The sequence below is a fragment of the Pelophylax lessonae genome, assembly GCF_965119305.1.
Source record: "Pelophylax lessonae genome assembly, contig: HAP1_SCAFFOLD_300, whole genome shotgun sequence".
NCBI classification, from domain to species: Eukaryota; Metazoa; Chordata; class Amphibia; order Anura; family Ranidae; genus Pelophylax; species Pelophylax lessonae.
In genome coordinates this window covers 1-26,201 of record NW_028120044.1, presented here as the reverse complement: position 1 = coordinate 26,201, position 26,201 = coordinate 1, and the positions used below count along the sequence as shown (strand labels likewise).

General features: G+C 43.6%; 1 protein-coding gene across 1 annotated transcript in view; it reads right to left on the bottom strand.

Moving 5' to 3' along the window:
* Positions 1–26,159, bottom strand: part of LOC309543687 (BLOC-2 complex member HPS5-like) — a gene marked incomplete at its 5' end in the record, with an annotated part of 42,072 nt that extends 15,913 nt beyond the window's left edge. The window contains 7 exons of the mRNA XM_082276138.1: positions 8,059–8,179; positions 12,041–12,516; positions 14,080–14,160; positions 17,672–17,821; positions 23,494–23,617; positions 24,018–24,177; positions 26,001–26,159. Of these exons, the coding sequence (XP_082132264.1) occupies positions 8,059–8,179; positions 12,041–12,516; positions 14,080–14,160; positions 17,672–17,821; positions 23,494–23,617; positions 24,018–24,177; positions 26,001–26,159 (1,271 nt within the window). The remainder of the gene's footprint in view (positions 1–8,058; positions 8,180–12,040; positions 12,517–14,079; positions 14,161–17,671; positions 17,822–23,493; positions 23,618–24,017; positions 24,178–26,000) is intronic.
* Between the last annotated feature and the right edge of the window lie 42 nt (positions 26,160–26,201).

The window sequence follows — 26,201 nt, the reverse complement described above, 5'->3', positions numbered from 1 at the left end:
CGAAAGAGGGGGAGCCACCCCGAGATGTCATATGCAAACTTCATAAGTATGCTGTGAAAGAGGACATTATGAAGGCTGCACGGTCTATGGCTGTGATCGACTTTGATGGCGCACAACTTTCTCTGTTCCCCGACCTGTCTAGGCGGACACTTATGCAACGGCGCTCCCTGCGCCCCCTACTGGATACCTTACGCTCTCACCAGGTGGTGTATCGCTGGGGATTCCCCTTCCGTCTTACTGCCTCCAGGAATGGCAAATCGGCCGTTCTCCGCACCAAGGATGACTTGCAACGCTTCTGTACTGCCCTGGATGTCCCCTTGACAGACTTTCCTGACTGGAGACTGCAGAGTACTCTTCCCTTGCCACAACGCCCTGAGCGGTGGCAGCAGGTCGCCTCGCAAGGTGGGAAGCGTCGCAGAGGTTCGCGACGGGGCTCCGCCCGGGCCTCCCAGCACGACTGAACGTTGCTCACTCTCGCTAGAGACTTGCCGGACGGTGGGCTCAACTCAACTTCTGCTGCTATGGGGGACTTGTCTGGGTCCCTCTATTGTTATGGTGGTATTCGCACTAAGTTGTTAAATATGCTTGACTTATATATTGATGGGTTCAGGGTGGGATTTTCCCCCCTGCGGACTGGGGCTGACCCGGGGCCCTTAGGGGCCGTGGGTCCCCCCCAGCCTGGCTACAGGTCATGTTTACTTCATTGTTGATGTTCAATGGCTCGGAGATGCATTGCTCCTCTCACTGGTGGTTCAGTCACTACCCCACAGTAGGTGGCCCCGTGGGTCTGGGTAATCCCGAGTCCTTGAGGGGTTTTTTTTCTCCCTTTTTTGGTTATGGTTAGTTGGAGCTGCCCCCCCCTTTTTGGGGTTGAGGGGGCGTGTCCCTTCGGGATGGCTCTCCATGCTGGGGATGGTTTTTGTCTCCTGCTCTCTCTTTTCTACTCATCGTTTCCTCTGTCCTATGTTCTCTGTCTGTCTCCCCCCTGCCCTCTCCCCTCTTTTTCCCATCCCCTTCTCTCTTTTCCTTTTCTTGGGTGGTCTGGGGGGGGGCCTGAGGCCCACGGTGGAGGTGTGGAGCAATGCGTCTTGGAGTTCTTTTTGCTTCCCTTGCTGATCGGGGCGAGGCCTTTGATCGCATGTGGTTTATCGGTTCTTGCCGACTGCCCATCGCTATCTTATGGCTGATGTATTACGAGTGACCTCGTACAATGTACGGGGACTTTGCTCTCCCAATAAGAGGGGTAGGATGTGGCAGGAACTGCGTCACTTGCGCCCTGATTTGCTTTATTTACAAGAGACGCACTTCACTGCCTCCTCCACTCCCCGCTTACCTACCCAGATGTTTTCCCAGTGGTATCATAGTGTTTCCCCAATTGCCAAAGCCAGGGGGGTTGCCATAGCCATCCACAAACAATGTCCCTTTGTACTCGTGGACTCCCTAACGGATCCTGAGGGGCGCTTCCTATTTCTGAAGGGTACGATCCATGGCCACACGTACACTCTTGCTAATGTGTATGCACCTAACTCTAGAACGGTCTCCTTTTTGTCCTCAACCCTTACCAAGCTCAAGGGGTTTCGGGAGGGTATTGTTCTCTTTGGGGGGGATTTTAATGTGGTACTTGATCCCTCCCTGGACTCCTCCTCGGGATGCTCTCCTCTTTCTTTTCGAGCTCAGAAGCACCTTCGGAGGCAGTTCAGGGCCCTGCATTTGGTAGACTGCTGGCGGATCCTCAATCCCGGGGTTAGGGACTACAGTTACTACTCCAAAGTTCATGACATGTACTCCAGACTGGATTTGTTCATGGTGGATCAGTACCACCTGGACTCTGTCCTTGCCGCTTCAATTGGGTCCATTACCCTCTCTGATCACTCCCCGGTCTCCCTGACGATCACGCCCCCCGGTGCTCACCGTGTGACCCGGACGTGGCGCCTCAATGAAAACCTCCTGGATGACCCCTCCATTTTGGATCAGATTACTGGAGAGGTTCGGTCCTATTTTGAGCTTAACTCTTCGCCTGATGTCTCCCCGTCCGCTGTCTGGGAGGGCCATAAGGCTGTGATCAGGGGGGTCCTTATTTCGCACGGTGCACGATTGAAGCGGCAACGACAGCAGGAGATTTCTGACTTGCTGGATCGTATCCACGATTTGGAAATCAAACATAAGCGTGCCAGGGCTCCTGAGGATGCTCGTTCCCTAGAGGAGCTCAGGAACACCTTGTCATCCTGCCTGGACAGACGGGCCCGGGATAAGCTGCGCTTCTGGGCACACCGTTTTTATGAGCATGGGAACAAGTGCGGTCGCTTGCTGGCCCGAATGCTACATAAAAGGTCGGAAGCCCGTCATGTCCACGCCTTGGAGACTCCTGAGGGCAAAGTTGTTAGTTCCCCTCGCATAGCCACTTGCTTCCAACGCTTTTACGAGTCCCTGTACCATCTCCCTCGGGCTGGGGGGGGTCAGCCGTCCGACATTCAAGACTACTTGGCAGACTCCGGACTCCCCAGGCTCCCGGATGGGGTCCTGGAGGAGTTGGAGGCTCCCATTACCGAGACGGAGGTGAGCAGGGTGGTATCTGGCTTGCCTGCAGGCAAGAGCCCGGGCCCGGATGGCTTCACAAACCACTATTATAAGTCCCTGTTCCCCGTTCTTGGCACCCATATGTGTACCTACTTTAACGCGGTGTCGGGTGAGCGGCCCCTCCCACCTGAGGCGCTGTTGGCCCACATTGTTGTACTTCCGAAACCGGGTAAGGACCCCCACCACTGTGCCAGCTATAGGCCCATCTCTCTCCTCAACGCTGATACCAAGATTTTGGCCAAAATTATGGCGCTTCGCCTTCAAGACCATATCGCGTCCTTGATCCACCCTGACCAGGCGGGATTCATGCCCCTCCGAGAAGCCCGGGACAATACGGTCCGGGCTCTCCATGTGCTCCACTGGGCTCAGCATGGACCGGACAGACTTCCCTGTCTGGCTCTATCCCTGGATGCGGAGAAGGCCTTCGACAGGGTGGCCTGGCCATACCTGTCGGGGGTTCTTCGATCTCTGGGGCTGGGGTCCCGTATGTTGGGGTGGATCTTGGCCCTATATCACGGCCCAAGTGCCAGGGTCAGGGTGAACGGGTTGTTGTCGGATCCCTTTCCCATTTATAATGGCACCCGACAGGGTTGTCCCCTGTCACCCCTTCTTTTCGCCCTGGCCCTGGAACCCTTTTTGAGGAGAGTGAGGGCACTGTCTGACATTGCTGGTGTTACGGTGGGTGGTACGGAGCATAAGGTGTCGGCTTATGCCGATGACCTGCTGTTCTATCTTACCCGACCACAGCTCTCCCTCCCTGTACTGGTACGAGAGCTGGATTTGTTCGGGCGACTTTCCAATTTCAAGGTCAATTATGATAAATCTGAATTGCTACCTATTCATGTACCCCCCGACCTGGCTTCGACTCTACGGCGATCCTTTGGCTTTAGATGGCGGGAGGACTACCTCCCATACCTTGGCGTGAACATCTCCCCTGACTTGAAAATTCTATATGACAAGAACTTCGGCGACCTGCTGGCGCGTATCCATCTTGACCTGGAATCGTGGGCATCCCACTCGGTAACTTGGTTTGGCCGCATCAACGTGCTTAAAATGACCATACTTCCCCGGCTGATTTATTTGTTCAACACGGTCCCCATGCATTTACCGGTATCCTTTTTTAAACGTCTGCGGCGGGCTTTTCTAAAATTCGTCTGGAGGGAGGGGAGCCCCCGCCTGGCCTATGCTGTCCTCAGGCGGACGAAAGCCGACGGTGGCGTCGGGCTTCCGGATGTTACATTGTACTATAAAGCTATGGCATTAGTTCGTATGCTGAATTGGGCGCACGACGGTCAGTCTAAACCTTGGGTCCCCTTGGAGAAAACGCTGGCGGGCCGGAATCTTGCGGGTGCCCCGTGGATTCCTTCGGGCGATCGTGGACTGTCGGCCTAGACGTCACCCCTGACTGTGGCCACACTCCGCATCTGGGATGGTCTTAATGCGTCTGGCGCCATGTCTTCCGGCGTGTCCCCTCTGGCTCCCCTGGGGGGATTTCCCTGGTTCCCCCCGGGGGAGGATGTACGCTTTTTTCGCTCTTGGAACGCTGATGGCAAACTGTACTGCGGGAAATTTGCCCCGGCAGGCACTTTGCTGCCCCTTGCGACTTTGCGCGATCGCTTCGGTGATTTTCCGATGTCTGACTGGCGCTATAGGCAACTGACTGACTTTTTCGTCACACTCCCAACTGCTCCACGCCCGATAACTGGCCTCTCGGACTTTGAAAAGTGGTTTGTCGATCCTCCGGAATCCCGCCACCTACTGTCGCACATGTACAAATTGTTATTGAGCGGGGTCTCCTCCTCGCCTCCCTATTTCATGAAGGAATGGGAGAGAGAGCTGGGGGTGGAATTTTCCCCTCCGCAACTCTCTCGCATTCTGCGTTTGACCCATGTCTCCTCTATTAGCACCAGGATACAGGAGTCGGCCTATAAATTTGTGGCCCGCTGGTACAGGACCCCTGCCAAGTTGGCTCGGATATTTCCGGGCTCGGACCCCCATTGTTGGAGGGGTTGCGGTCAGGTAGGCACTTTCCTCCACATTTGGTGGGAGTGTCCCCTGCTGCAGCCCTTCTGGGACGCTGTACATCTTTGGGTATCCAAGCTGTCGCTCACCCCTCCTTCCCGTGCTCCCCTTCAATACCTGTTCCATGATACACACTCCTCGATTAAACGCTACAAACGTAGTATAGTTCCTTTCCTGCTGAACGCCGCCAAGTGCCTCATACCGAGGCATTGGCGGAGTTCCGCCTGCCCCACGCTCTCTGAGTGGAAAAAGGAGGTCAACCTAGTGATGGAAGCCGAAAGACGTGTTCTCACGTCACAGGGTAGGGAGGAACGCTTTAAGGACACTTGGACGGGGTGGATGTATTACTCTGATGAGATCTCGGATGAACACACTTCTGATATTAGCGGCTGAACTCTAGGACTCCTACCTGGTCTTCTCCAGCCTGGGGCCCGCGCCCCCTCCCTGGACCTCCCTTTCCCTCCCTGTTTTATCCTTCATGTTTGTCTTTTCCTCAATACTATCTCTCCCCCCCCCCCTTTTTTGTTTTTTCCCTTTTCTTTTCTTTTCTTGTCTCTCTGAGGCCAGTAGTCGATTCTGCGGCTGTATAAACTGTAACACGGACGTTAATGTGTACAGATGCTGGAATTGTGTGTGGTGTCTGTCGGGCCCTCCGGCCTCCTCTGCGGGGATCCCTTTTTTTGGGTGGCACTGACAGACACAGCGCATCCTGGGGGTCCATAATTGTATTTGCTGTTTGGCCGATATTGGCACACGCTTTCACAATGACTGATTAATTGATCCCTATGGACTTTTTCTTTTTGTTTCACTAATGATGTCTGGACTGAACATAATGCCGATTGTGCCTTTTCTGTGTTCTTTTTCTCCTACATGCACTTATGCACTTCTTTGCTATTTTATATTTCTGTATGTTGTTTTGAATTTGTTAAATAAAGATTATTTAAAAAAAAAAAAAAAAAAAAAAGTTGTTTTAAAATTAAACTTATATGATTCCTGGTACAAAGCCAGGTAAAGTTATTTGTAAATGAGAAAAAAAAGATCTCTTGAAAAAAAAAAAAAAAAAGAATTGTGCACTTTTTTTATTCAACAGTGAAAAAAAAAAAAAAAAAAAAATCAGGATTCTTGGACTTGAACAAGTGTGATATTACACTTTCAAAACCTAAAAAAAAAAAACACGGCAGGGGGGGGGGGATATGGGTTTTCTCCTGAGTTTAAAAACCTCAAGTGGTTAAATAAAATGGGGAAAGGTTAGAATTTCTGTTTGGTTTGTTTTGCTCTTTGTGACTCCCACTAGAGCTTTTTTTTTCTTATTTCCTGCTCTTGTGACACCAGAAAAAGGAAAGACGGGCAAAAGGCGTCACTGGGACAGGAAGGCTTATGCAAAAATAACAAAACAAATAAAAATGAGGACACATGGAAAAAAAAAGAAATTAAAAAAATAGACAGAAAAATTATAGGTAAGGGAAGGTGATGAGGATAGAATTAATTAGCTTTGGTTAGGGTTAACAAAGGAACAAAAGTTTAATATGGGTTAAGGAAAATATATTTAATTTTAAAATATTTTTTTTTTGTACTTGTACAATTTATTTAACCAAATGTCATATACAAATCATAGGTCACACCTCTGGTTTCCATATGACTAAAATAATAAATACACTGTAACAACATATAGTTTTATTGTATTACTCAATGACAGAGTAATCTGCAAGTGTTATATTGCGCTTTCAAAACGGAAATATCGGTGGTGGTGGGGGGGGGGGGGGGTTCATGGGGTATCTTCTAAGTGTAAAAACCTCAAGTGGTTAAATAATATAGGGAAACATTAGAATTTATGTCTGGTTGGTTTTGCTCTTAGTGACCCCACTAGAGTTTTTTTTTCTTATTTCCTGCTCTTGTGACACCAAAAAAAGGAAAGCAGGGCAAGGGGTGCCACTGGGACAGGATGGCTTATGCAAAAAAATAAAAAATAAATAGAAATAAATAAATAAAATAAATAGACTCATGACACCAAAAAAAGGAAAGAGGGGCAAGGGGCGTCACTGGGACAGGAAGGCTTATGCAACAATAGGAACCTAGTAAAAAGGTTCTTGCCCTTCCCAAAAAAAAAAAAAAAAAAGAGAACCCGAAAGAAACCCAAAAAGATTTATGCTTGTGAATTGAGTATTTTTTAAAGAGAATTATCATAAGATAAAATAGGGAGTAAAGGCAAAATAATTCCATCTTAGTGAATTAAGCTGAAAACCTGGAATGTGCAATGAGTGAGCTCCCTGTCCACCAGGACTCAGTGACGGCCCCTTTTATGGAAGTCCCACCTCCAATCACTTCCTATAGGCCAACAGGACTCCGTGACTGTGTTCTGCCGAAAACTTCAACCACTTCACTTCCATTGACTCTACACCAGGAATAATTGGAGATTTCGACCACTTGGTAGTTCAACAGAACACCGGCAGCCTACACATTTTGGTATACACTATACTGTAATGAGTGGACATTGTTAGTCCACCCGCTAGTTGTAGCCACCTTCGAGGCAGCTATGTTGTTGGTTACTAGTGGCAGGAATAAAAATGTCCACTCGTTATAGCGTGTACCGGAGTGTGTAGGCTGCCACCTGTTCTGTGAAAATACCAAGTGGTCAAGATCCCCAATTATTCCGGGTGTAGAGTCACCTTAAGTGACGTGGTTGGAGTTCTCAGCAAGTTGGAGTTCTCAGCAGAACAACGGACCCTTTTATGGAAGTCCCTCCTCCAATCACTTCCTATAGGCCACCAGGACTCCGTGACTGTGTTCTGCCGAAAACTCCAACCATTCACTTCCGTTGACTCTACACCAGGAATAATTGGAGATTTCGACCACTTGGGTGTTTTCACAGAACACCGGCAGCCTACACACTCTGGTATACACTATACTGTAATAAGTGGACAATGTTAGTCCACCCGGTAGTTTTCCCCACCTTCGAGGCGGCCATGTTGTTGGTTACTAGCAGCAGGAATAAAAATGTCCACTCGTTATAGCGTGTACCGGAGTATGTAGGCTGTCACCTGTTCTGTGAAAACACCAAGTGGTCGAAATCTCCAAATATTCCTGGTGTAGAGTCCCCGGAAGGGACGTGGTTGGAGTTCTCGGCAAGTTGGAGTTTTCAGCAGAACAATGGACCCTTTGATGGAAGTTCCCTCTTCTAATCATTTCCTGTAGGCCGCTAACACACTTATACTTTTTCTTGCAGAATGTTTGTGTCTTTCAGAAATAATTCTTCCAAGTACTGGGAGTTTTGTCCTGCCACATATTGACGGGTGGTCAGGTCACTGATCTACAAGACAAAAGCTGTCCAGTTTGGGTGAACTGGTAAAAGGGGATATTTGGTGTTTCATGTGTAACATGTTGTTATCCCTTTTTTGTGTATCTCAAACTTCATATTTGAAAAAAAAAAAAAAAAAAAAAGGGGACATTTGGATGACACACCTGGACACATAGGCGAGGAGGAGAGGGCTGTCCCAGGGCTCCATATCCTTCAGTTTCTGCACGGCGTTCACCAGATCTCCTTTCTCTATAGCCAATGCCACCGGACCCGGACCAGCCAGATCTGCAAGGGAATTAGACAAATGTTAGTACTACAATCTAGCAAGATAACCTTGCTAAAAATACATTAAAAGCAGTTGTAAACCTCAGACATAAAATATAAACAAAACATATCCCTCTATAGTGTGTATTTGTTTCAATCCAGAGCACTAAGTGTATTTTCTGTCTGTTGCCTCCTTCCTCTGCTATCTGCATGAGTGACAAGTTTTGACACCAAGAGAAAAAAGGTGACAGGGGAGAGTTTTCCAGCTGACTGACAGCCTCACTACCATTCCAGTGTGAAGTTGGGGGGGGGGGGGTCCCTTACCTCCAAATCAGCTCTCAGAGCTCTCCTCACTAATGTAACTTCAGATCTCGGCACTGCCTTTCAGAGCTGAGAGATCCTTTGTAAATTATGCACTTTGAATGGCTGTAGGGGACAGAGGGCTGTAGATAAACAGGTACAACTTATGTAGAAGGATTTGTTTCATGTCTGTATCACCTGAGGCCAGACACTTCACCTGGTATGTTTACAACCACTTTAAAGCGGTATTAAGCCCAACATTTTTTTAAAATATGTAGCAGAAAGCATATTGGCCAAAATTGGTGAAGAATTTCAATTTTTGTGAAAATGTTTTATTGGATAGGTTTTATAGCGGAAAGTTAAATATATATTTATTATTTTTAATTTTTTTTTTTTACATGGACGTCTTTTTTTTTGTTTATAGAGCAAAAAAATACCACCAAAAGAAAACTATTGGGGGGGGGGGGGGGGGAAATGACAACATTTTTTTTATTGTTGCCCAATTGTCCGTTAAAGTAATGCAGTGCCGTATCACAAATCACGTATTCACAGATCATTTTTATTTATTTTATTTAAATTCACCCATTTTTAATATAATTTAATTTCACACTTTCCACCATTAATCTTGCCCTTTTAGAAGCGGTTTATATTAATGTTCAACATCACACTTCATATGCATTTCTAGAATGATTTATTTCATATACACTTACCACAATGGGAGTGAATAGTGCAGGCAGCTAAACACACAGTATTTCACATAGTAGTTCGCAGGATCAAATATTATCAATTTTTTATTTATTTATCAATTAATTTTATTTTTTTTTAATTGAGGTCTTTTTTTTTTTTTTTTTTTGTTTATAGAGCAAAAAGTACCACCAAAAGAAAACTATTTGTGTGTGTGTGTGTGTGTGGGGGGGGGGGGGGGGGGGTGACATACATTTTATTTGTGTACAGTGTTGCCTAATTGTCCGTTAAAGTAACGCAGTGCTGTATCACAAATAATGGTCATGAAGGGGGGTAAATCTTCAGTCAAGTGGAGTAAAAACAGCTGTAAATGTAATGAACAGAATTTTCATGAAATCATTCACGGAATACATTTGTGATTTCATATATAGCACTTGCCATTATTCTATGGATTTTATTCACAGATGATATTTTTTTTCAGCACTTATTTGTTTATATATATTTTTTTTTTCCAAAAATATTTGTTTATATAATTAATCAATTGTCTTATATCATCACATTTCATATGTATTCACAGATCCTTATTTTTATATTTTGTTTAATTTCACTTATTTTTAATATAATTTAATTTCACACTTTCCACCATTAATCTTGCACTTTTAGAAGCTGTTTATATTAAAGAGGTTGTAAACTCGTTAAAAAAAATTTTTTTTCTTTTACAACCTGCAAGAGAAAGACATAATGAGCTAGTATGCATCGCATACTAGCTCATTATGAAATACTTACCTTAGAACGAGCCCCCGCCGTGCCGCTCTCTTACCTGTATGACGAGCGACATGTTCAGTCGCCCGTCTTCCGGGATCGCGGCATCCGGCCATCGGATTGGCCGGAGCCGCGGTGACGTCACTCCTGCGCACGCGCGCAGGAGCCGACGGTCACGGCACGGGGCTCTGAAGGAACGGCACGATCAGCCGTTCCTTCAGAGCGCATGCGCCAGTGACGTCACTGGCTGCATTAAAGGTAAATATCTCCTAAACCGTACATGTTTAGGAGATATTTACAGTACCTATAGGTAAGCCTTATCATAGGCTTACCTATAGGTACAACTTCCTGAGGAGGGTTTACTTCCTCTTTAATGTTCAACATCACACTACACCTGCATTCGCGGATATTTTAATTTCAGCGCCGCATTTTTAGAATTATTTATTTCATATACACTTACCACAAGGGGAGTGAATAGCGCAGGCAGCTAAACACACAGTATTTCACATAGTAGCTTGCAGGATCACCTATAATCATTTTTATTTATTTATTTTTTTAATTGACGCGTCTTTTTTTTTTTTTTTTATAGAGCAGAAAATACCACCAAGAGAAAACTATTTGTAGGGGGGGGGGTATATGGGGGGGTATATAGGATCACCAATTATCATTTTTATTTATTCTTTTTTTTTTCTTTTGACATCTTTTTTTGTTTATAGAGCAAAAAATACCACCAAAAGATAATAGGGTCACCAATTATCATTTTTATTTATTTATTCATTTTTTTTTTCTTCTTTTAATTGACATCTTTTTGTTTATAGAGCAAAAAATACCACCAAAATAACACTATTTTTTGGGGGGGGGAGGGGGGGGATTACAAATTTTGTGTACAGCGTTGCCACAAATGTCCGTTAAAGTAACACAGTGCCGGATCACAAGAAATGGTCATGAAGGGGGGGTAAATCTTCAGTCAAGTGGAAAAAAAAACATCTGTAAATGTAATGAACAGAATTTTCATCAAATCTTTCATGGAATAAATTTGTGATTTCCTTTATAGCACTTGCCATTATTCTATGGATTTTATTCACAGATATTATATATTTTTCAGCACTTATTGGTATATATATATATATATATATATATATATATATATATATATATATATATATATATATATATATATATATATATATATATATATATATATATATATATATTTATTTTATTTTTTTTTCAAAAATATTTGTTTATATAATCAATTGTCTTATATCATCACATTTCATATGTATTCACAGATCATTATTTTTAGATTTTGTTTAATTTCACTCATTTTTAATATAATTTAATTTCACACTTTCCACCATTAATCTTGCACTTTTAGAAGCTGTTTATATTAATGTTCAACATCACACTTCATATGCATTCACAGATATTTTAATTTTATTTTTAGAGACGCATTTTTAGAATTATTTATTTTATATACACTTACCACAAGGGGAGTGAATAGTGCAGGCAGCTAAACACACAGTATTTCACATAGTAGCTCGCAGGATCACCTATTATCATTGTTATTTATTCATTTTTTATTTTGTTTTCCAAAACTAACATCTTTTTTTGTTTTTAGAGCAAAAAATACCACCAAAAGATAATAGGTGATAATAGGATCACCTATTATCATTTTTATTTATTTATTCATTTTTTTTCTTTTCTTAAATTGACATCTTTTTTTGTTTATAGAGCAAAAGATACCACCAAAATAAAACTATTTTTTTTTTGGGGGGGGGGGGGGGAATTACAAATTTTATTTGTGTACAGTGTTGCCCAATTGTCCGTTAAAGTAACGCAGTGCCAGATCACAAAAAATGGTCATGAAATCTTCAGTCAAGTGGAATACAGCTGTAATTGTAATGAACAGAAGCAGACGTGTTGCCATCATACAATACAGTGGTCTTTCTTTCTGAAAGGCGTTTCCATGTTTAATTCTTCTCTTGTTACAGATTTGAAGGTCTTTATGTGATAAAACACAAGCTCACTTTTTCCGGAACACTTTGCCCACATTAGACCCTCGCTATCCAGAAACACTAAAAATTGTTGCATTGCAAAATTTGGTACAAAAATATTCCAAAACATAAATATTACCTTTTAATCCTTCAATGTAAGTGTCCCAGACGCTGGGGACATCACTGTAAATCAGGGCGAGGCATCGCTTTAGCCTTTTGAGGTCCAGTAGGAAGAGGTACTTCCGTATAAAGCGGCAGGCACTTGGGTTCCCATCAAGGCAAGCCTCGCTAGCGAAAACGTTGTATTCTAGGCACATAATAGCTAACTGGGAGAGGTCTCGATGAAGAGGTTCTTCTATGAAACACGGAGCGCGTACTCTGAAGACGAAATCTTCCTCCACTCTGGAACAGACAGATGGTTTCCTCTCAATCTCTTCAATGTCTGATGAATCTATCGGAGCGATGTCTGCTTCCCCTGAGGAGTTCAGTGATGTCTCACAGGAGCCAGTGAGGTCCTGGGGACTGAGAGCCTTCTCCAAGTTCATCAACCAGTCTTTTAGGACCTTTTCCATTTCTTCAACGTTAAACAACACTTGAGAGTCCTGAAGTTTATGCCTGAAAAATTAAAAAAAAAATTACGCATTCTGCTACTACCGTTATGGAATACCCTTTAGTAAGCAAGCCCATATGGGTCCAACTCCCCAAACGGACCTCCTAGCTTCTTAATACAGCAGAGCCATCCCATGTAGCCTAATATTCAAACTGCCCACTACCTTCTCCCTACACACCCATCTACAGGTGTCTTTGTAGCCTTTAGCAAGTTTTGTAACCCAGAGGAAGCCTAAAAACTATTTTCGGGTCTTAAGGAACCCATTCTGAAATTAATATATCAGCAGTCTGTGGGAAAAATGACCCTCTTGTTGTGGTGGTCAGAATGCTACCCTACTCAAATGTCCCAGCATCAGTGGGAGTAAACAATCCTCCATCATTGGTGTTAGGAGGAATTGTGCCCCATCAATGGGGTCAGTGAGAGGAATTATGCCCCATCATTGGTGTCAGTGGGAAGAATTGTGCCCCATTATTGCTGTCAGTGAGAGGAATTATGCCCCATCATTGGTGTCAGTGGGAAGAATTGTGCCCCATCAATGGGGTCAGTGGGAAGAATTGTGCCTAATTATTGCAATTATTGCTGTCATTGGGAGGAAATGCGCCCCATCGTTGGTGTCATTAAGCCCCATTGCTGGCTATCTCCGTGGTCTCCAAACTGCAGCCCTGGGGCCAGAAGTGGGCCTTTTACTTGCTTTTTTCTGAATCTTTGGGCTGGTTGAGAATAAACTAGGATGCGCTAGACCAGCCAAGAGGACACAGTTGGAGTTCTGGTGTCCACTACACTCTCCATCCCGTGGTATCAATCTTTGCACTCTCAAGTTTGATGAACTCAAGGTTGTATCTGTTTTGCCCAGATGCTCTATATCTCTTGCTACTTAAGTTTATTTGTACCTCTACGCAGCTCGTTAAAGTGTAACTACAATTTCCCCATAGCCCTCTTAGCATCATTGCATCTTAGCATTGCATCCTTGTAAACCTCCCATATCTCCATTACACATTTTGAATACTTATTTATTTTATTTTTTTGGGGGGGGCACAAATACCTTTTTTTCAGCAGGTATTTGCTCCTACGTCTTTATTCCTAGCCTTGGTTAGCATTATGTTGGTCTTGGCCTGCCTGCAGCCTCCTAGGAAAATGTCATACATTCCAGAAGGATATAGGACCAGTCCACCCCAGGAAGTGACAGCAGGCTTCCCAATCCAAGATGGCGGCCAAGGAACACAACGGGCGATGGAAGACTTGTAAGGCATTGCTGGATCTTATAGACTGGGAAGTATGTCTATGGGCAGCTATAGTGCTTGTGAATTTAGTGAATGTGACAAAACTGTGGACTTCCATCATCCAATAATGTACGAACAAAAACACGGTTTTGTTTTTTTAATTTTCCTTGTGTGTGATTGGGTATTCTCTGCAAAGTAAGTTTTCAGCACATTCGCTAAGCTAAGGGAAATTTAACTTCCCAATTAATTTCCAAGCATCCAGTTACATCAACATTGTAATGACGAAGAAGCATTACAGCTGTCAGTTATAGATGTCCTCACCAAATACATATAATAGTCATCACTTACATGGCTTCCAACGTTGCAAGCTTCAGTTCTCCTAGCAGAATTTCTTCCACAGACGGTGTTGGTGGTTGGGGAGATTCTATCCTACAGGATAAAGTCATAGACCATTAGATACTTATTAGTTTATGCTATGTATTACAGACTTGAGGCCATATGACGCTCCATTACAAGTGAATGACCTGACCAAAGGGGGACTGCCTGTGTAAGCTGCTCAATAACCCAAAAGCTTAGCACTTCTGTCTTGCATAGGATGCCTGGTTCGATTGCCTAGAGTCCCTGGTTGGAGTACCAGTCAGGACACTATTTGCATGGAGTTTGCATGTTGAACTTGGGTTTCCTATCATACTTGAACGTCATCGGTAATTGGCTTCTTTCCTAAAGGGCCCAGTATATGTATGAATGAAAGATGGAGACCTTACATCAGCCTTTATCAACCTTTTCAACACAGAGGAACACTTGAAATAACTTTCCGGTCTCAAGGAACCCCCCACTAATAATGACTATGTCTACAACTCATGATACATTAGTGTGATTGTCAGTGGGAAGAAAAACCTCTTTACACATAGCTAAAAAGATCAATTTTGTCAGTGGGAACTTATCAGAAAGGCAGAAATTGCTCTAGGAACTCCTAGCAACCTCTGGAGAAATCCTAGGTGAGAAACCTTGCTTTAATCCCTGTACACACGGGCCGAATATGGGGCGGTATTGGCCGGTTCAATAGAAACCGGCCAACATTCAGCCAATGTGTACGGCAGCCAGTCCGGCTTCTGCCAATGGGCCATTAGCATAAAAGGCCAATGGCTGCAAGCGCTGACTGGTGTGTTCCGCCGGGGGTTGGGGCGTCCTCCAGTGGGGGGCATCCCCCTGTCAAAATACAATAGCTCAGTGGGGAGATCACTGTACTAACAGCAAAAGAATAAAAATTATAGTGTGTACTAGGGTTAAAATTGAAAGCTCCTTCTGGGGAGGGACTGATGGGAATGTACAGTACGTAACAAGTGCTGCATAGATTGTGGCCTCTATATAAATAAATAAGTGAACAAACAAAAAAATAAAAAAAGGACAGATGGACCATCAGCAGGCATGGAGCGAGCCACATTGGGAGGTTTCTCCAGCCTGCAGATGGCAGTGTTCCTCACTCTCTCTCTGTGCACTCGCTGTGCACACAGAATGAAGTACAGTGTTAAAAATCATTACAGTCTGTAAAAAATATCTAAAAATAAGCACAACGAAAAATGTGTTGTGTTCAGTTTTCTCACCTTATAATAAAACATGGGCATGGTATATATTAACTACTTGCCGACTGCCTAACGTACATTTACTGCAGCAAAGTGGCTCTATTGCGCCAAATCATGTACCTGTACGTCATTTTGTGCAATAGCCACTAGGTGGCGCGGGCACACTGCTGAAGGTGCGATCGCACACTGATTGGACAGAGGGGATAGCCAGTCAGCGGTCTAGTGGACCCAATGTCTGCCAGCCCCCCACAATCATTCCCGAGAGAGGCAGAACAGCGGTCTGCCTATGTACACACGGCATACTGCCGTTCTGACAGGGGAGAAGATAGAGATCTTGTGTTTCTGCTAAGCAGGTACATGGATCCCAAACTTCCCCCAATTAAAGCTCCTCCCCCACAGTTAGCAAGAATCCCCTAGGGACACATTTAACCTTTTGATCATACTTGATGGTAACGCCTTCCCAACCAGTGCCTTTAGTAGAGTAACAGTGCATATTTTTTTAGCACTGATCACTGTAGTAATGTCACTGGTCCCCAAAAGAGTGTCAAAATTGTCAGTTAGATGTCCGATTTGTCTGCCGCAACATCGCAGTCCCACAAAAAAAAAAAAAAATTAAAAAAAAAAAATCACTGATCGCCATTACTAGTAAGAATTAAATAAAGAAAAATGCCATAAAATATCCCATCGTTTGCAGGCGCTATAACTTTTGCGCAAACCAATCAATAAATGCTTATTGGGATTTTTTTTTTTTAACCAAAAACATGTAGCAGAATACATATTGGCCCAAATTGATGAATAAATTAGATTTTTTACCATTTTTTTTTAATTGGATGTGTTTTATAGCAGAAAGTAAAAAATATTGTTTTTCTCTTCAAAATTGTCGTTTTTTTTTGCTTATAGCACAAAAATAAAAACCTCAGAGATGATCAAATACCACCAAAAGAAAGCTCTATTTTTGTGGAAAAAAAAAAAAAGGACATCAATTGTATTTTGGGTACAGCATTGCGGACCGCGCAATTGTCAGTTAAAGTAACGCAGTGCTGTATCGCAAAACATAGCCTGGTCATTAAAACCTTCCGGGGCTGAAGTGGGTAAACCGTTTATCATATAAAATATGCCCACAAAAAAAATAAAAAATGTAGGTACTGTTAGACAAATTAGTCATAACATTATTGTCACATAACCAACACTGCAAGTATCCCCCTGTCAGTCAATCCCCTTACAGGGTATGCCGGGATGGTTAATAAGACCTTATGATACTATACACAAACTAACATATATGGGACGTCAGTGTCCCCAAAAATTTGGGAAAGTCTGGAGTGCATGGATTGAGGCTAGAACTTTACAACTCTAGACCAGTGTTTCTCAACCTTTTTTCAGTCAAGGCACCCTTTAAAAATGATGGACAATCTCGAGGCACCCCACTCTAAAATGTAAAAACTATTCTAATAGTTTTACAAAATGCAGCAACATCCACAAGTCCAAGTAGGACACCCAAAGTTATAGGTGATGTATTCTTCCAAGGCAAATACACTTTTGCACACTAGTATAGACTAGTATTCCAATGTTTCTCTTCTGCCTCAGTTGTTATCGATCACTCAGCTAACGTGACCCCAAAGCTGATGGAGAGGGGTAGGGGATTGGTCAAACAAGGAAGCTTGCTATGCAGGCGACTGACATCCTCCTTATCAGCTTATGATGTCATTGGTCGTTAGGATGCCAGCAGCTAGAAGGTTGCAATGGTCCACAATGAAAACCTGTGGCATTGTGTAACTAAAAAGGCAGGCTTCAGCCACACGCTGGTTTGTATACAATTTTTGGGCAATTGTTAGGCATTTTTCCAAGGCACCCCTGAAGAAACCTCAAGGCACCCCAGGGTGCCTGGGCACACTGGTTGAGAAGGGCTGCTCTAGACTATCATTTATTGATTGAAGTGCCTCAAGTGTCGTTTCCGTTACCAGGATCATCTCCATGGGGGATGGAGGAGGAAGGGAACTGAACTTTGGCCCCACTCTGGATGGCCTTCCCAGCGCTCCTTGCCCACCCACCCTTCCCTTGGAGACCCCCCCTGCCCTGTGGTTTTGGGGCTCAGCACAGCTTGATGACGGTTATGATATGCCCTTTGTATTAGTTCTTCATCCTTTGCAATACCTCATGTATGATATCAATGCTTGTATGCACAGATCTCTAGTTTATTTGTGATGGACCTCACTGGTTGTATAATGACTCCTCTGTCAATACTTTATTCATTAATAAAACTTTTCTGTTAAAAAAAAAAAAAAGATGACCTTATGATACAGGCGGCAAATTTTAATTTTTTCCCCCCCCGACACTCCTATTTGCTGCAATTAACTCACTCAGTCTTCTCTTCTTCTTGTTGGACCAAACCATCCACAGGCACTTCATGGGGGTGCTCTTCCTCCTTGGCCTCCTGCTTCCTCCTTATTTCAGGACTCATGTGGAGGGTACCAATTTTCTCTGTGGTTTTTCGGACAAAGCTCGAGACACTAAAACCAGAGAAAAACAGAAATGAACCGACTCGTGAATGGCCGCTAGAGAGGTGGGGCTGTTCTACACTGGGACTGGGCTTATATCCGCAGTTTATCCACTTCAGCTCTCGTACCTGAATACCCCTTTATTGACAGGAGCAATTTTTACATTTCCACCATGGGCCTTTTTAAATTACTTTTTCATTACTGAAGATGAAGTAATACATACATTGTATTATTGGGGAGAACTAGACTTTCATCCGGCGATTTTTGTAAGAACTTACCATAAAATCCTTTTCTCTGAAGTTCAACGACAGACGCAGCTCTGCTTAATTATAGACGATAGGGTTATGCTCCTAGTGGGAGGAGCATAACCCTATAGTCTATGATTAAGCAGAGCTGCGTCTGTCAATGAACGATAGAGAAATATTAGATTTTCAATGTAATCTATAAACAAAAAGTAATTAAAACATTTTTTAAAATGTTATTTTATTTTAAGTAGGGCTAGTTTAAAAAAAAAAAAAAAAAAAAAGTAGCTTTACTGTAAGTAGGGTGGATTTGATTTAAATAAGGTTGATTTAAATCACAAATTAAAATCATGATTTAAAATTACTAGTTAAAATGCTTGATTTAAATCAATTCCATTTAAATCATCATTTTTAAAGAGAAACTGTCATCTCTGTCCTGCAGTGGCTCCTCCTCTGACCCACTGTTGGCTCGCCGACAGTCCTATTCACTTTAATGGGACGGCTGGTGATGCGGCAGTGACACAACAGGGTGAGGGACGTGGCGGCAGCAGCTGAGTGGATGGCCGCTTTCCCTTTTTCTTATTTTCTTTTCTTTATTCTTTATTATTATTCTTTCATTTTTTAAATTTATTTTATTTATTTATTTTTTTCATCCTTTCATTGTCTTTTTCTTCCTTGTTTGATTTCTATTTCTTTGTGCGGGTACTTGTGCTTAAGGATACTATGTGACTGTTCATTATTCCCTTTTACTAATGCTAAACACATTGAAGCGCCTTGGCTGGCTAAATTGGTCTATTGATGAGATAATTAGTATCATGTGATTCTCGAGTGTATTTAATCACATTGCCAGCTAGGGGGCGATATGTCCTGACGAAGCTGAGGTTATCAGCGAAACGCGTAGACATTACGCTACTAGGTGGCTGTGATAGCTGGGGCTCCTCAGCCTACAATCGGGGTGGTTAGACTTCCATGGATATAACAGCTAATTCCTCTGTGGCCAACTGTTCCAGTCCCTTATTATAGGTAGACTATGGACTTGGCAGCTTTACATGCGGTAAGCCTGTTGGTGGAAGCTTAACATTGGATTGCAGCTGATTTGCAAGGTGTGTGGTGAAGCTGGATGGATGGCGTGTGACGTCATGCTTGTTGCAGTCATGAGGTCTATGGCGAGCTGTACAATGGAACTTTGCATCTACATGCTGCTCTGACCACGGATGGATTGACTTGCAGCTTATCTTTCTGAGACATCTACCTCCACCGCCTGTTTTCCCAGCATACAATCCACTCAGACACCCCTAAATTAAGGATTCCCATGGTCGTTTGAACTATACCATTCCGCATTCAGGTTTGATACCCGTCTGATGTTGAAGTGTCTTTCTTGTCTTGGCCTTGGGTGTAACCTTAATTATACTTGGGAAGTGACTCCCAATTATCCTTTGGCTTACCAGCACTTTTTGCCTAATCTATAAGACTGCTCACTACGTTTATGGAAGTCATCTGTTCAGTTCAGTGCTGTATCTTGGCCTAGGCCAACAAGGCCCAGGCCTAGGGCGGCACTTTGCAGGGGGGCAGCAAAAAAGCTGCACCATGCATGAAAGAAAAAAAACCTTCTCCCGGCTCCTGCACGAAAAGGGTCCCCGCTGGCTTGCGCTACACTTTTAGTATAGTGCAAGTCTTATGGGGCAAAATGGTTCTGAGGGCGGGGTCCAGGAGTCAAATCAGTCTGGCAGCCCCATAAAGCAGTCACACTGCTACCTGCTGGTATGATAACACTGGCCGGTGAGGACATTTAGACAGACCGCCGACCACACTTAATACAACTGGCCCGATGGCTGCCAATGCAAATAAGTGTGGCCCTGTAGCCTAATGCTCTGCCTACCCTCCCCCACCCCCAGGTATGGCAAGCATCATGTCAAAATTATAATTTCCTTTCTTTAAACATCCTTGTCCTTGAGCGAGCAGGATATGATGGGCACTGATATGTTGCACTGATGGGCACTAAAAGGGGTGCACTGATGGCCACTGATGAGGCGGCACTGATAAGCTGCACTGATGGGGCTGCACTGATAAGGCAGCACTGATGGGCACTGATATGATGCACTAATAGGCTGCACTGGTGGCCACTGATGGGGCTGTACTGATGGTCACTGATGAGGCAGCACGGATATGCTGCACTGATAAGGCTGCACTGATGAAGCTGAACTTATAGGAACTGATGAGGCAGCACTGATAGACTGTGGTTGTGGTTGTGGTCTGTGGTTTACAGATGACAGGGCGGGTCATAAACAGGAAAGGGTGTGGCCTTTACAAGAAGGGGTGGGTCATATTTAATTTAGGGGGTGCACAAGTTTAGGCAGGCCTAGGGCAGCACAAAACCTAAATACACCGCTGGTTCAGTTACCATTTACTTTATTTGACTTTTGTTGCTTTGGGCATTCCGGTACTACCAGTATTTACACATTAGACTACTTAGTGTTCATCCCATCAGTTTTTCTTGCCATTATGAAAATTCGATGGATTTATGTCGATTTTTGGTGCTTGGCGTCTCTATGCCATATGGAAGCTGGCCTTATTTGATTATAATATTCATTGTTTGACTCCTTTGGACTTGAAATTACATACATTATTCAATTATTCTTTTTATATTCCTGTTAATTTTGCATACCAGGAGCACCACGGTTTGGTGTATCATACACCTTGCAATTTACATCGGTCCGCAGAGGCCACCCCCCTTTTTTTCGGACCTTTGCCATTTTTATTTTTGTCCTTGGTGTCATTTCCTGCTGGCTGACAGGGGGGGGGGGGTTGTCCTTGGTCCGGCCCTTTGCGGCTTCTCTGCTCCCCAATTTGTTTGCAGAGACAGCCGCCGAACATGAGCCGGGACCCTTTTTTCCTGTTGGTCACCAGTTTGAGATTGGTTTGTTGCTAATTTTATTTTTGTTATTTGCCATACTACCATGTTACCATTTATGATATTTACTATTTTGTTTTGATCTCCTTATATTGGCCATCATTCACTGTCGGCTCCTCCTTTCTGTGATTTATGCATTGCAATTCCCATATCTGCTGGATGGTGTCTGTGTAGCTTAACCACTTGCCGACCGACGCACGACTATTTACTGCGGCGGTCAGCCCCTCACAGGCAGAGCGACGTAGTACTACGTCGCTAGCCTGTGAGGGTCTAGGGAGCGAGCGCGCGCTCCCGCGTGGTCACGGACCCCCCCCGCGCGTGTGACCGGCGGACCCGATGTCCGCCGGTCACTCGGCGATCGTCGGTGCAAAGGGAGAAAGGCAGGCGGCTAATGTAAACAAGCCGCCTGTCATTCTCCCCTGTGTATGAATGGTGATCATACGGTTCTACTATGTAGGACCGTTGATCACTGTTAATACACCTCAAGCCACAGCCAATCACAGTTAGAATCACGCCCCTAGGGACACACATAACCCCTCCCTCTCAAAAAAAGTTAACCCCTTCACTGCCAGTGTAATTTTACAGTAACAGTGCACATGTATAGCATTGATTACTGTAGAAATGTCACTGGTAACCCAAAAAATGGTCAAAAATGTCAGTCAAGGGTCCGATCTGTCCGCCGCAATGTCACAGTACCGCAAAAAAAAAAAAAAAACGCAGATCGCCGACATTACTCGTTAAAAAAAAAAAAACAACAAAAATATTTCCCTTTGTTAGTAAACTTTTGCGCAAACCAATCAAAATACGCTTTTTGCGATTTTTTTTTACCAAACATATGTAGCATAAAATAAATTGGCCGAAAATGTTAAAAATTTTGATTTTTACATTTTTTTTTGGGGAATTTCATATAAAAAAAATGTGAAAAATATTGTTATTTTTGCAAAATTGACGCTCTTTTTTGGTTTATAGCGCATGATCAAACAAAAAAAAAAAAAATCGCACAGGTGATCAAATACCACCAAAAGAAATCTCTGTTTGTGGGAAAAAAAAAGGACGTCAAATTCATTTGGGTACAGCATCGCACGACTGCGCAATTGTCTGTTAAAGTCACGCAGTGCCGAATCGCAAAATAGGCCCTGGTCAGGAAGGGGGTAAAATCTTCCGGGGCTTAAGTGGTTAATGCTCGAGATCGGAGGCCATACATTGGTCAATTTGATCTGCCTCAATCTCGGTTTAAATGCAATCTGCTTAACTTGACACCTTACACCATAGCCTGTGGTTTGCTTATCCCGCCGTATCCTCAGTTTGGATGTGGTCAAATCGGCTGCCCAAATATATTGGATGCCCCGTGATCACTTCTAACTGGGTTGCCGAGTTGCCCCGTTTTGTACATTTTTCCATTACAGTGGATTAATTGTTTATTTATTTAAACATGTTTTGCCTTATTCATTTGCTAATTGGTTATTTCATTGCTCACATGACAGCTACAGCCTACCTATATGTTATACGTATGCGTGTTGTTTTTAATCACCAAGTGGTTAATTTTAATATAATGTCTTGGTGAGGTGGAAGGTTTATTTATTCCATTGTCAATGATCTGTTTTGTATTTTTGATGCAATAAAATGTATTTACCTTTATCAATAAAGTGATCTACTTGGAATCTTTGGTTGACCCACATACATATATACCACTGTGGCTCTAATATATGGCGCTTTCCCTGGGCACCTTTCTCTTTTCTTGTTGTCCATGCTTTTTTGTATGCTGTCTTTTTGCCATATGAGCCCCGCTCTTCATGTTCAGTATTGAGCGAGTGGGTAATCTGCTTGTAGACTTTATGTTTATCAGTACCTTCCCTTCCTATTACTTTTTTTGTTAGTATTTTGTGTTGGACTTTAAAACCAATCTACTTTATAAAACTTTGGTCCGACCGCATCTGGAGTATTCTGTCCAGTTCTGGTCGCCAGTCCTCAGGAGGGATGTGCTGGAGCTGGAGAGAGTCCAGAGAGGGGCAACTAAACTAATTAGGGGATTGGAGGACCTTAATTATGAAGAGCGTCTGCAATCGCTTGATTTATTCTCCCTGGAGAAGAGACGCCTGAGGGGGGACATGATAGCAATTTTTAAATATCTCAATGGGGATCTCAGCTTAGAAAAAAAGCTGTTCAGTCGAAGGGATTGCATGAGGACTCGAGGGCATACAATGCGATTAGAGGAGAAGCGTTTTAACCTCAGGCAACGTGGGGGGTTCTTTACTGTTAGGGCTACAAGATTGTGGAATTCTCTACCACAAGAGGTGGTTTCTGCGGGTAGTATGGTGGCTTTCAAAAGACTCTTAGACGTACATCTCAAGGATCAGAACATTCAGGGCTATGTGAGATGATTACAGCCACACACACCTACACAGGTTGAACTGGATGGACTATTGTCTTTATTCAACCTCAACTACTATGCAACCATGTAACATGATAATCCACAACAGTAAATCCTCCTCCTGTAAACTGGTCAGTGTTACCTATGGGCAATTCTTTACCTTTCTTTGACAGCTTGCAGGGACATGCGGGGTGAGGTGGAACGGAATGGCAGTGAGAGATTGAATGGGAGAATGGGTTCGGTCCGATCGCTGTCCATTGTCACAGAGGCGTGAGAGGCGGTGTCTGATGGGCGGAACATGCGGGAGAACAGGTAACATAAAGACAATGAGACAAACCACACCAATGTGCAGACAACATGCATCAGCGGATCTGTGATATCAGAAATTCAATTCAGAAAAAGGACAAAAAAAAAAGGGGATTCCCCCCCCCCCACAATAAAAAAAAAATTAAAAAACTTTATCTTTATAAAACTTTATCTTTATAATTTAAATTAATTATTTGTTAAAATGAAATTAAATCTGCACTATATAAAAGTCAATATATTTTTAGCCAGCAATAAACGCAGTAAAGCCAGCTGCCTTTGATATTTAATACGAGCCGCTCAGAAGGTTCACTTTGGAATGCAGATCTGGATTTACAGATCCACTCCTGAAATATAACCCAATCAGTGAGCTGCATTTACCGGATTCTGCATGCTCATCCTCCAGCGGTGCAGAGAGCTCCCGCAGCCTCTCATCCTCCGATAGCGTCTGACTGTGCAGAGACCCGGAGTCTTCGTCTGATTGGCTGTTCCTGCGACTGACCACCCGGTAGATGCCGCTGTCCAGCACATTGAAGCTCTCCTGTAATGCAACACACCAGAGAGGTGGCAGACAATGGTTGCAATACCTTAGAAATGGAGGTTATCTAGCACAGAGTTAGCCAACTAGCTGAAAAATTACATATCTAGCAGGATTAACTAAAAACTGGTTTCTTACAGAGTTTGGAATTCTTAAAGTGGAACTAAAAACTGTATCTGAGCACCACAAACTGAAAATGCTCTTTAACCACTTAAGCCCCGGAAGATTTTACCCCCTTCCTGACCAGGGCCTATTTTGCGATTCGGCACTGCGTGTTTTTAACGGACAATTGCGCGGTCATGCGACGCTGTACCCAAATGAAATTGATGTCCTTTTTTTCCCACAAACATAGCTTTCTTTTGGTGGTATTTGATCACCTGTACGATTTTTACTTTTTGCGCTATAAACAAAAAAAGAGCCACAATTTTGAAAAAATAATATTTTTCACATTTTTTTTAAATGAAATTCTCAAAAAAAAAAAAAAAAATGTACAAATTTTTTTAACATTTTAGGTCAATTTATTTTCTGCTACATATTTTTGGTAAAAAAAAAAAAAATAAATAAAAATCGCAATACAAAGCGTATTTTGATTGGTTTGCGCAAAAGTTATTGCGTTTACTAACTACGGGAAAGATTTTTGTCATTTTTATTGTTTTTCTTTTTTAACTAGTAATGGCGGCAATCTGCAATTTCTTTTTTGCAGGACTGCGACATTGCGGTGGACAGATCGGACCCCTGAGTGACATTTATGACACTTTTGGGGGTACCAGTGACATTACTACAGTAATCAGTGGTATAAATATGCACGGTTACTTTAAAAATTACACTGGCAGGGAAGGGATTAACTTTATTAGTGATCAAGGGGTTAAGTGTGTCCCTAGGGGTGTGATTCTAACTGTCAAGGGGCGTGGCTTGTGATGTAACCACAGAGACATACGATCCTACATAGCAGGATCGTATAGTCTCTGCAGTTACATCAGGGAGAATGACAGAGGGCTTTGATTACATCAGCTGCCTGCCTTTCTCCCTCTCCAGCGGGAGATCGCGAGTGGCCGGCAGACATCGGAGCCGCCGGTCACTCGCACGGGGATGTCAGGGAACGAGCGTGGGGCGGGAGCGCGCCTCTGGCGGCGCACGCTCGCCCCCTAGAGGCTCGTGGGCGAGCGACGTACCGATACGGCGCTTTTCACAGGAGGGGCTGACCGCCACAGTACATAGTCATGCGGCGGTCGGCAAGTGGTTAATACATTTTTAATTTTAAAAGCAATCCCCCCCCCCCCCCCACCATGCATCAATGCCTCCATGCTGTATTTTTCTGAGAAATCACTTTAAAAAACACCCCCCTAACATTTCTAGGTATGCCCATCTTGAGTAAGGGCAGGTAATCCATGTAGCATTTACTTCCTGGAATCCATCTGCCCTTAGCTCAGGCAAGCAGACAGGAGCTTATGCTTAGCTGAGAAAGCCCCTCCTCCCATGAAGACTCCCAGGATGCATGACATCATTTTGTTCTAGGCCAGAAACCAGAAGTAAAAGAATAGTAAAATGAGTAAATATACCTTCCTATTTACTAATGCTAGCAGCATAATGATTAAAAAAAAGTTCCTGTTGAGTTAGTTCCACTTTAGGAGGGAGAGAGGAAGAAAGGGAGAGTGTCTAGCAGTTATCTCTGTACCAGGCCCCCCAGGGACGGGCAATATAATTTCCATTAAGCAGTTTTAAGTATGCTGGAGATTTCTTCCTAACTGAATAATTATGGACCCAAGAGACTTCAAGCCACCGCCGGTGATAAATATCTCCAGGATTACAGCAGGCATGGAACTCACATGGGAGGAGATACTGCTTCGCCTGCTGCTGCATGCTGAATCCATGGGCTCTATGCGGGAAAGGACCTCTTCCATCTGTCTGACCAGATCTGCCTGCAGAACCAGGTCCAGCTGAGACTTCACCTGCTCCAGCTTGTCCATCGGCAACACCTTCCTCGCCTGAAAAACATACAGATACACCAAACGTCTCAATGGGTTATA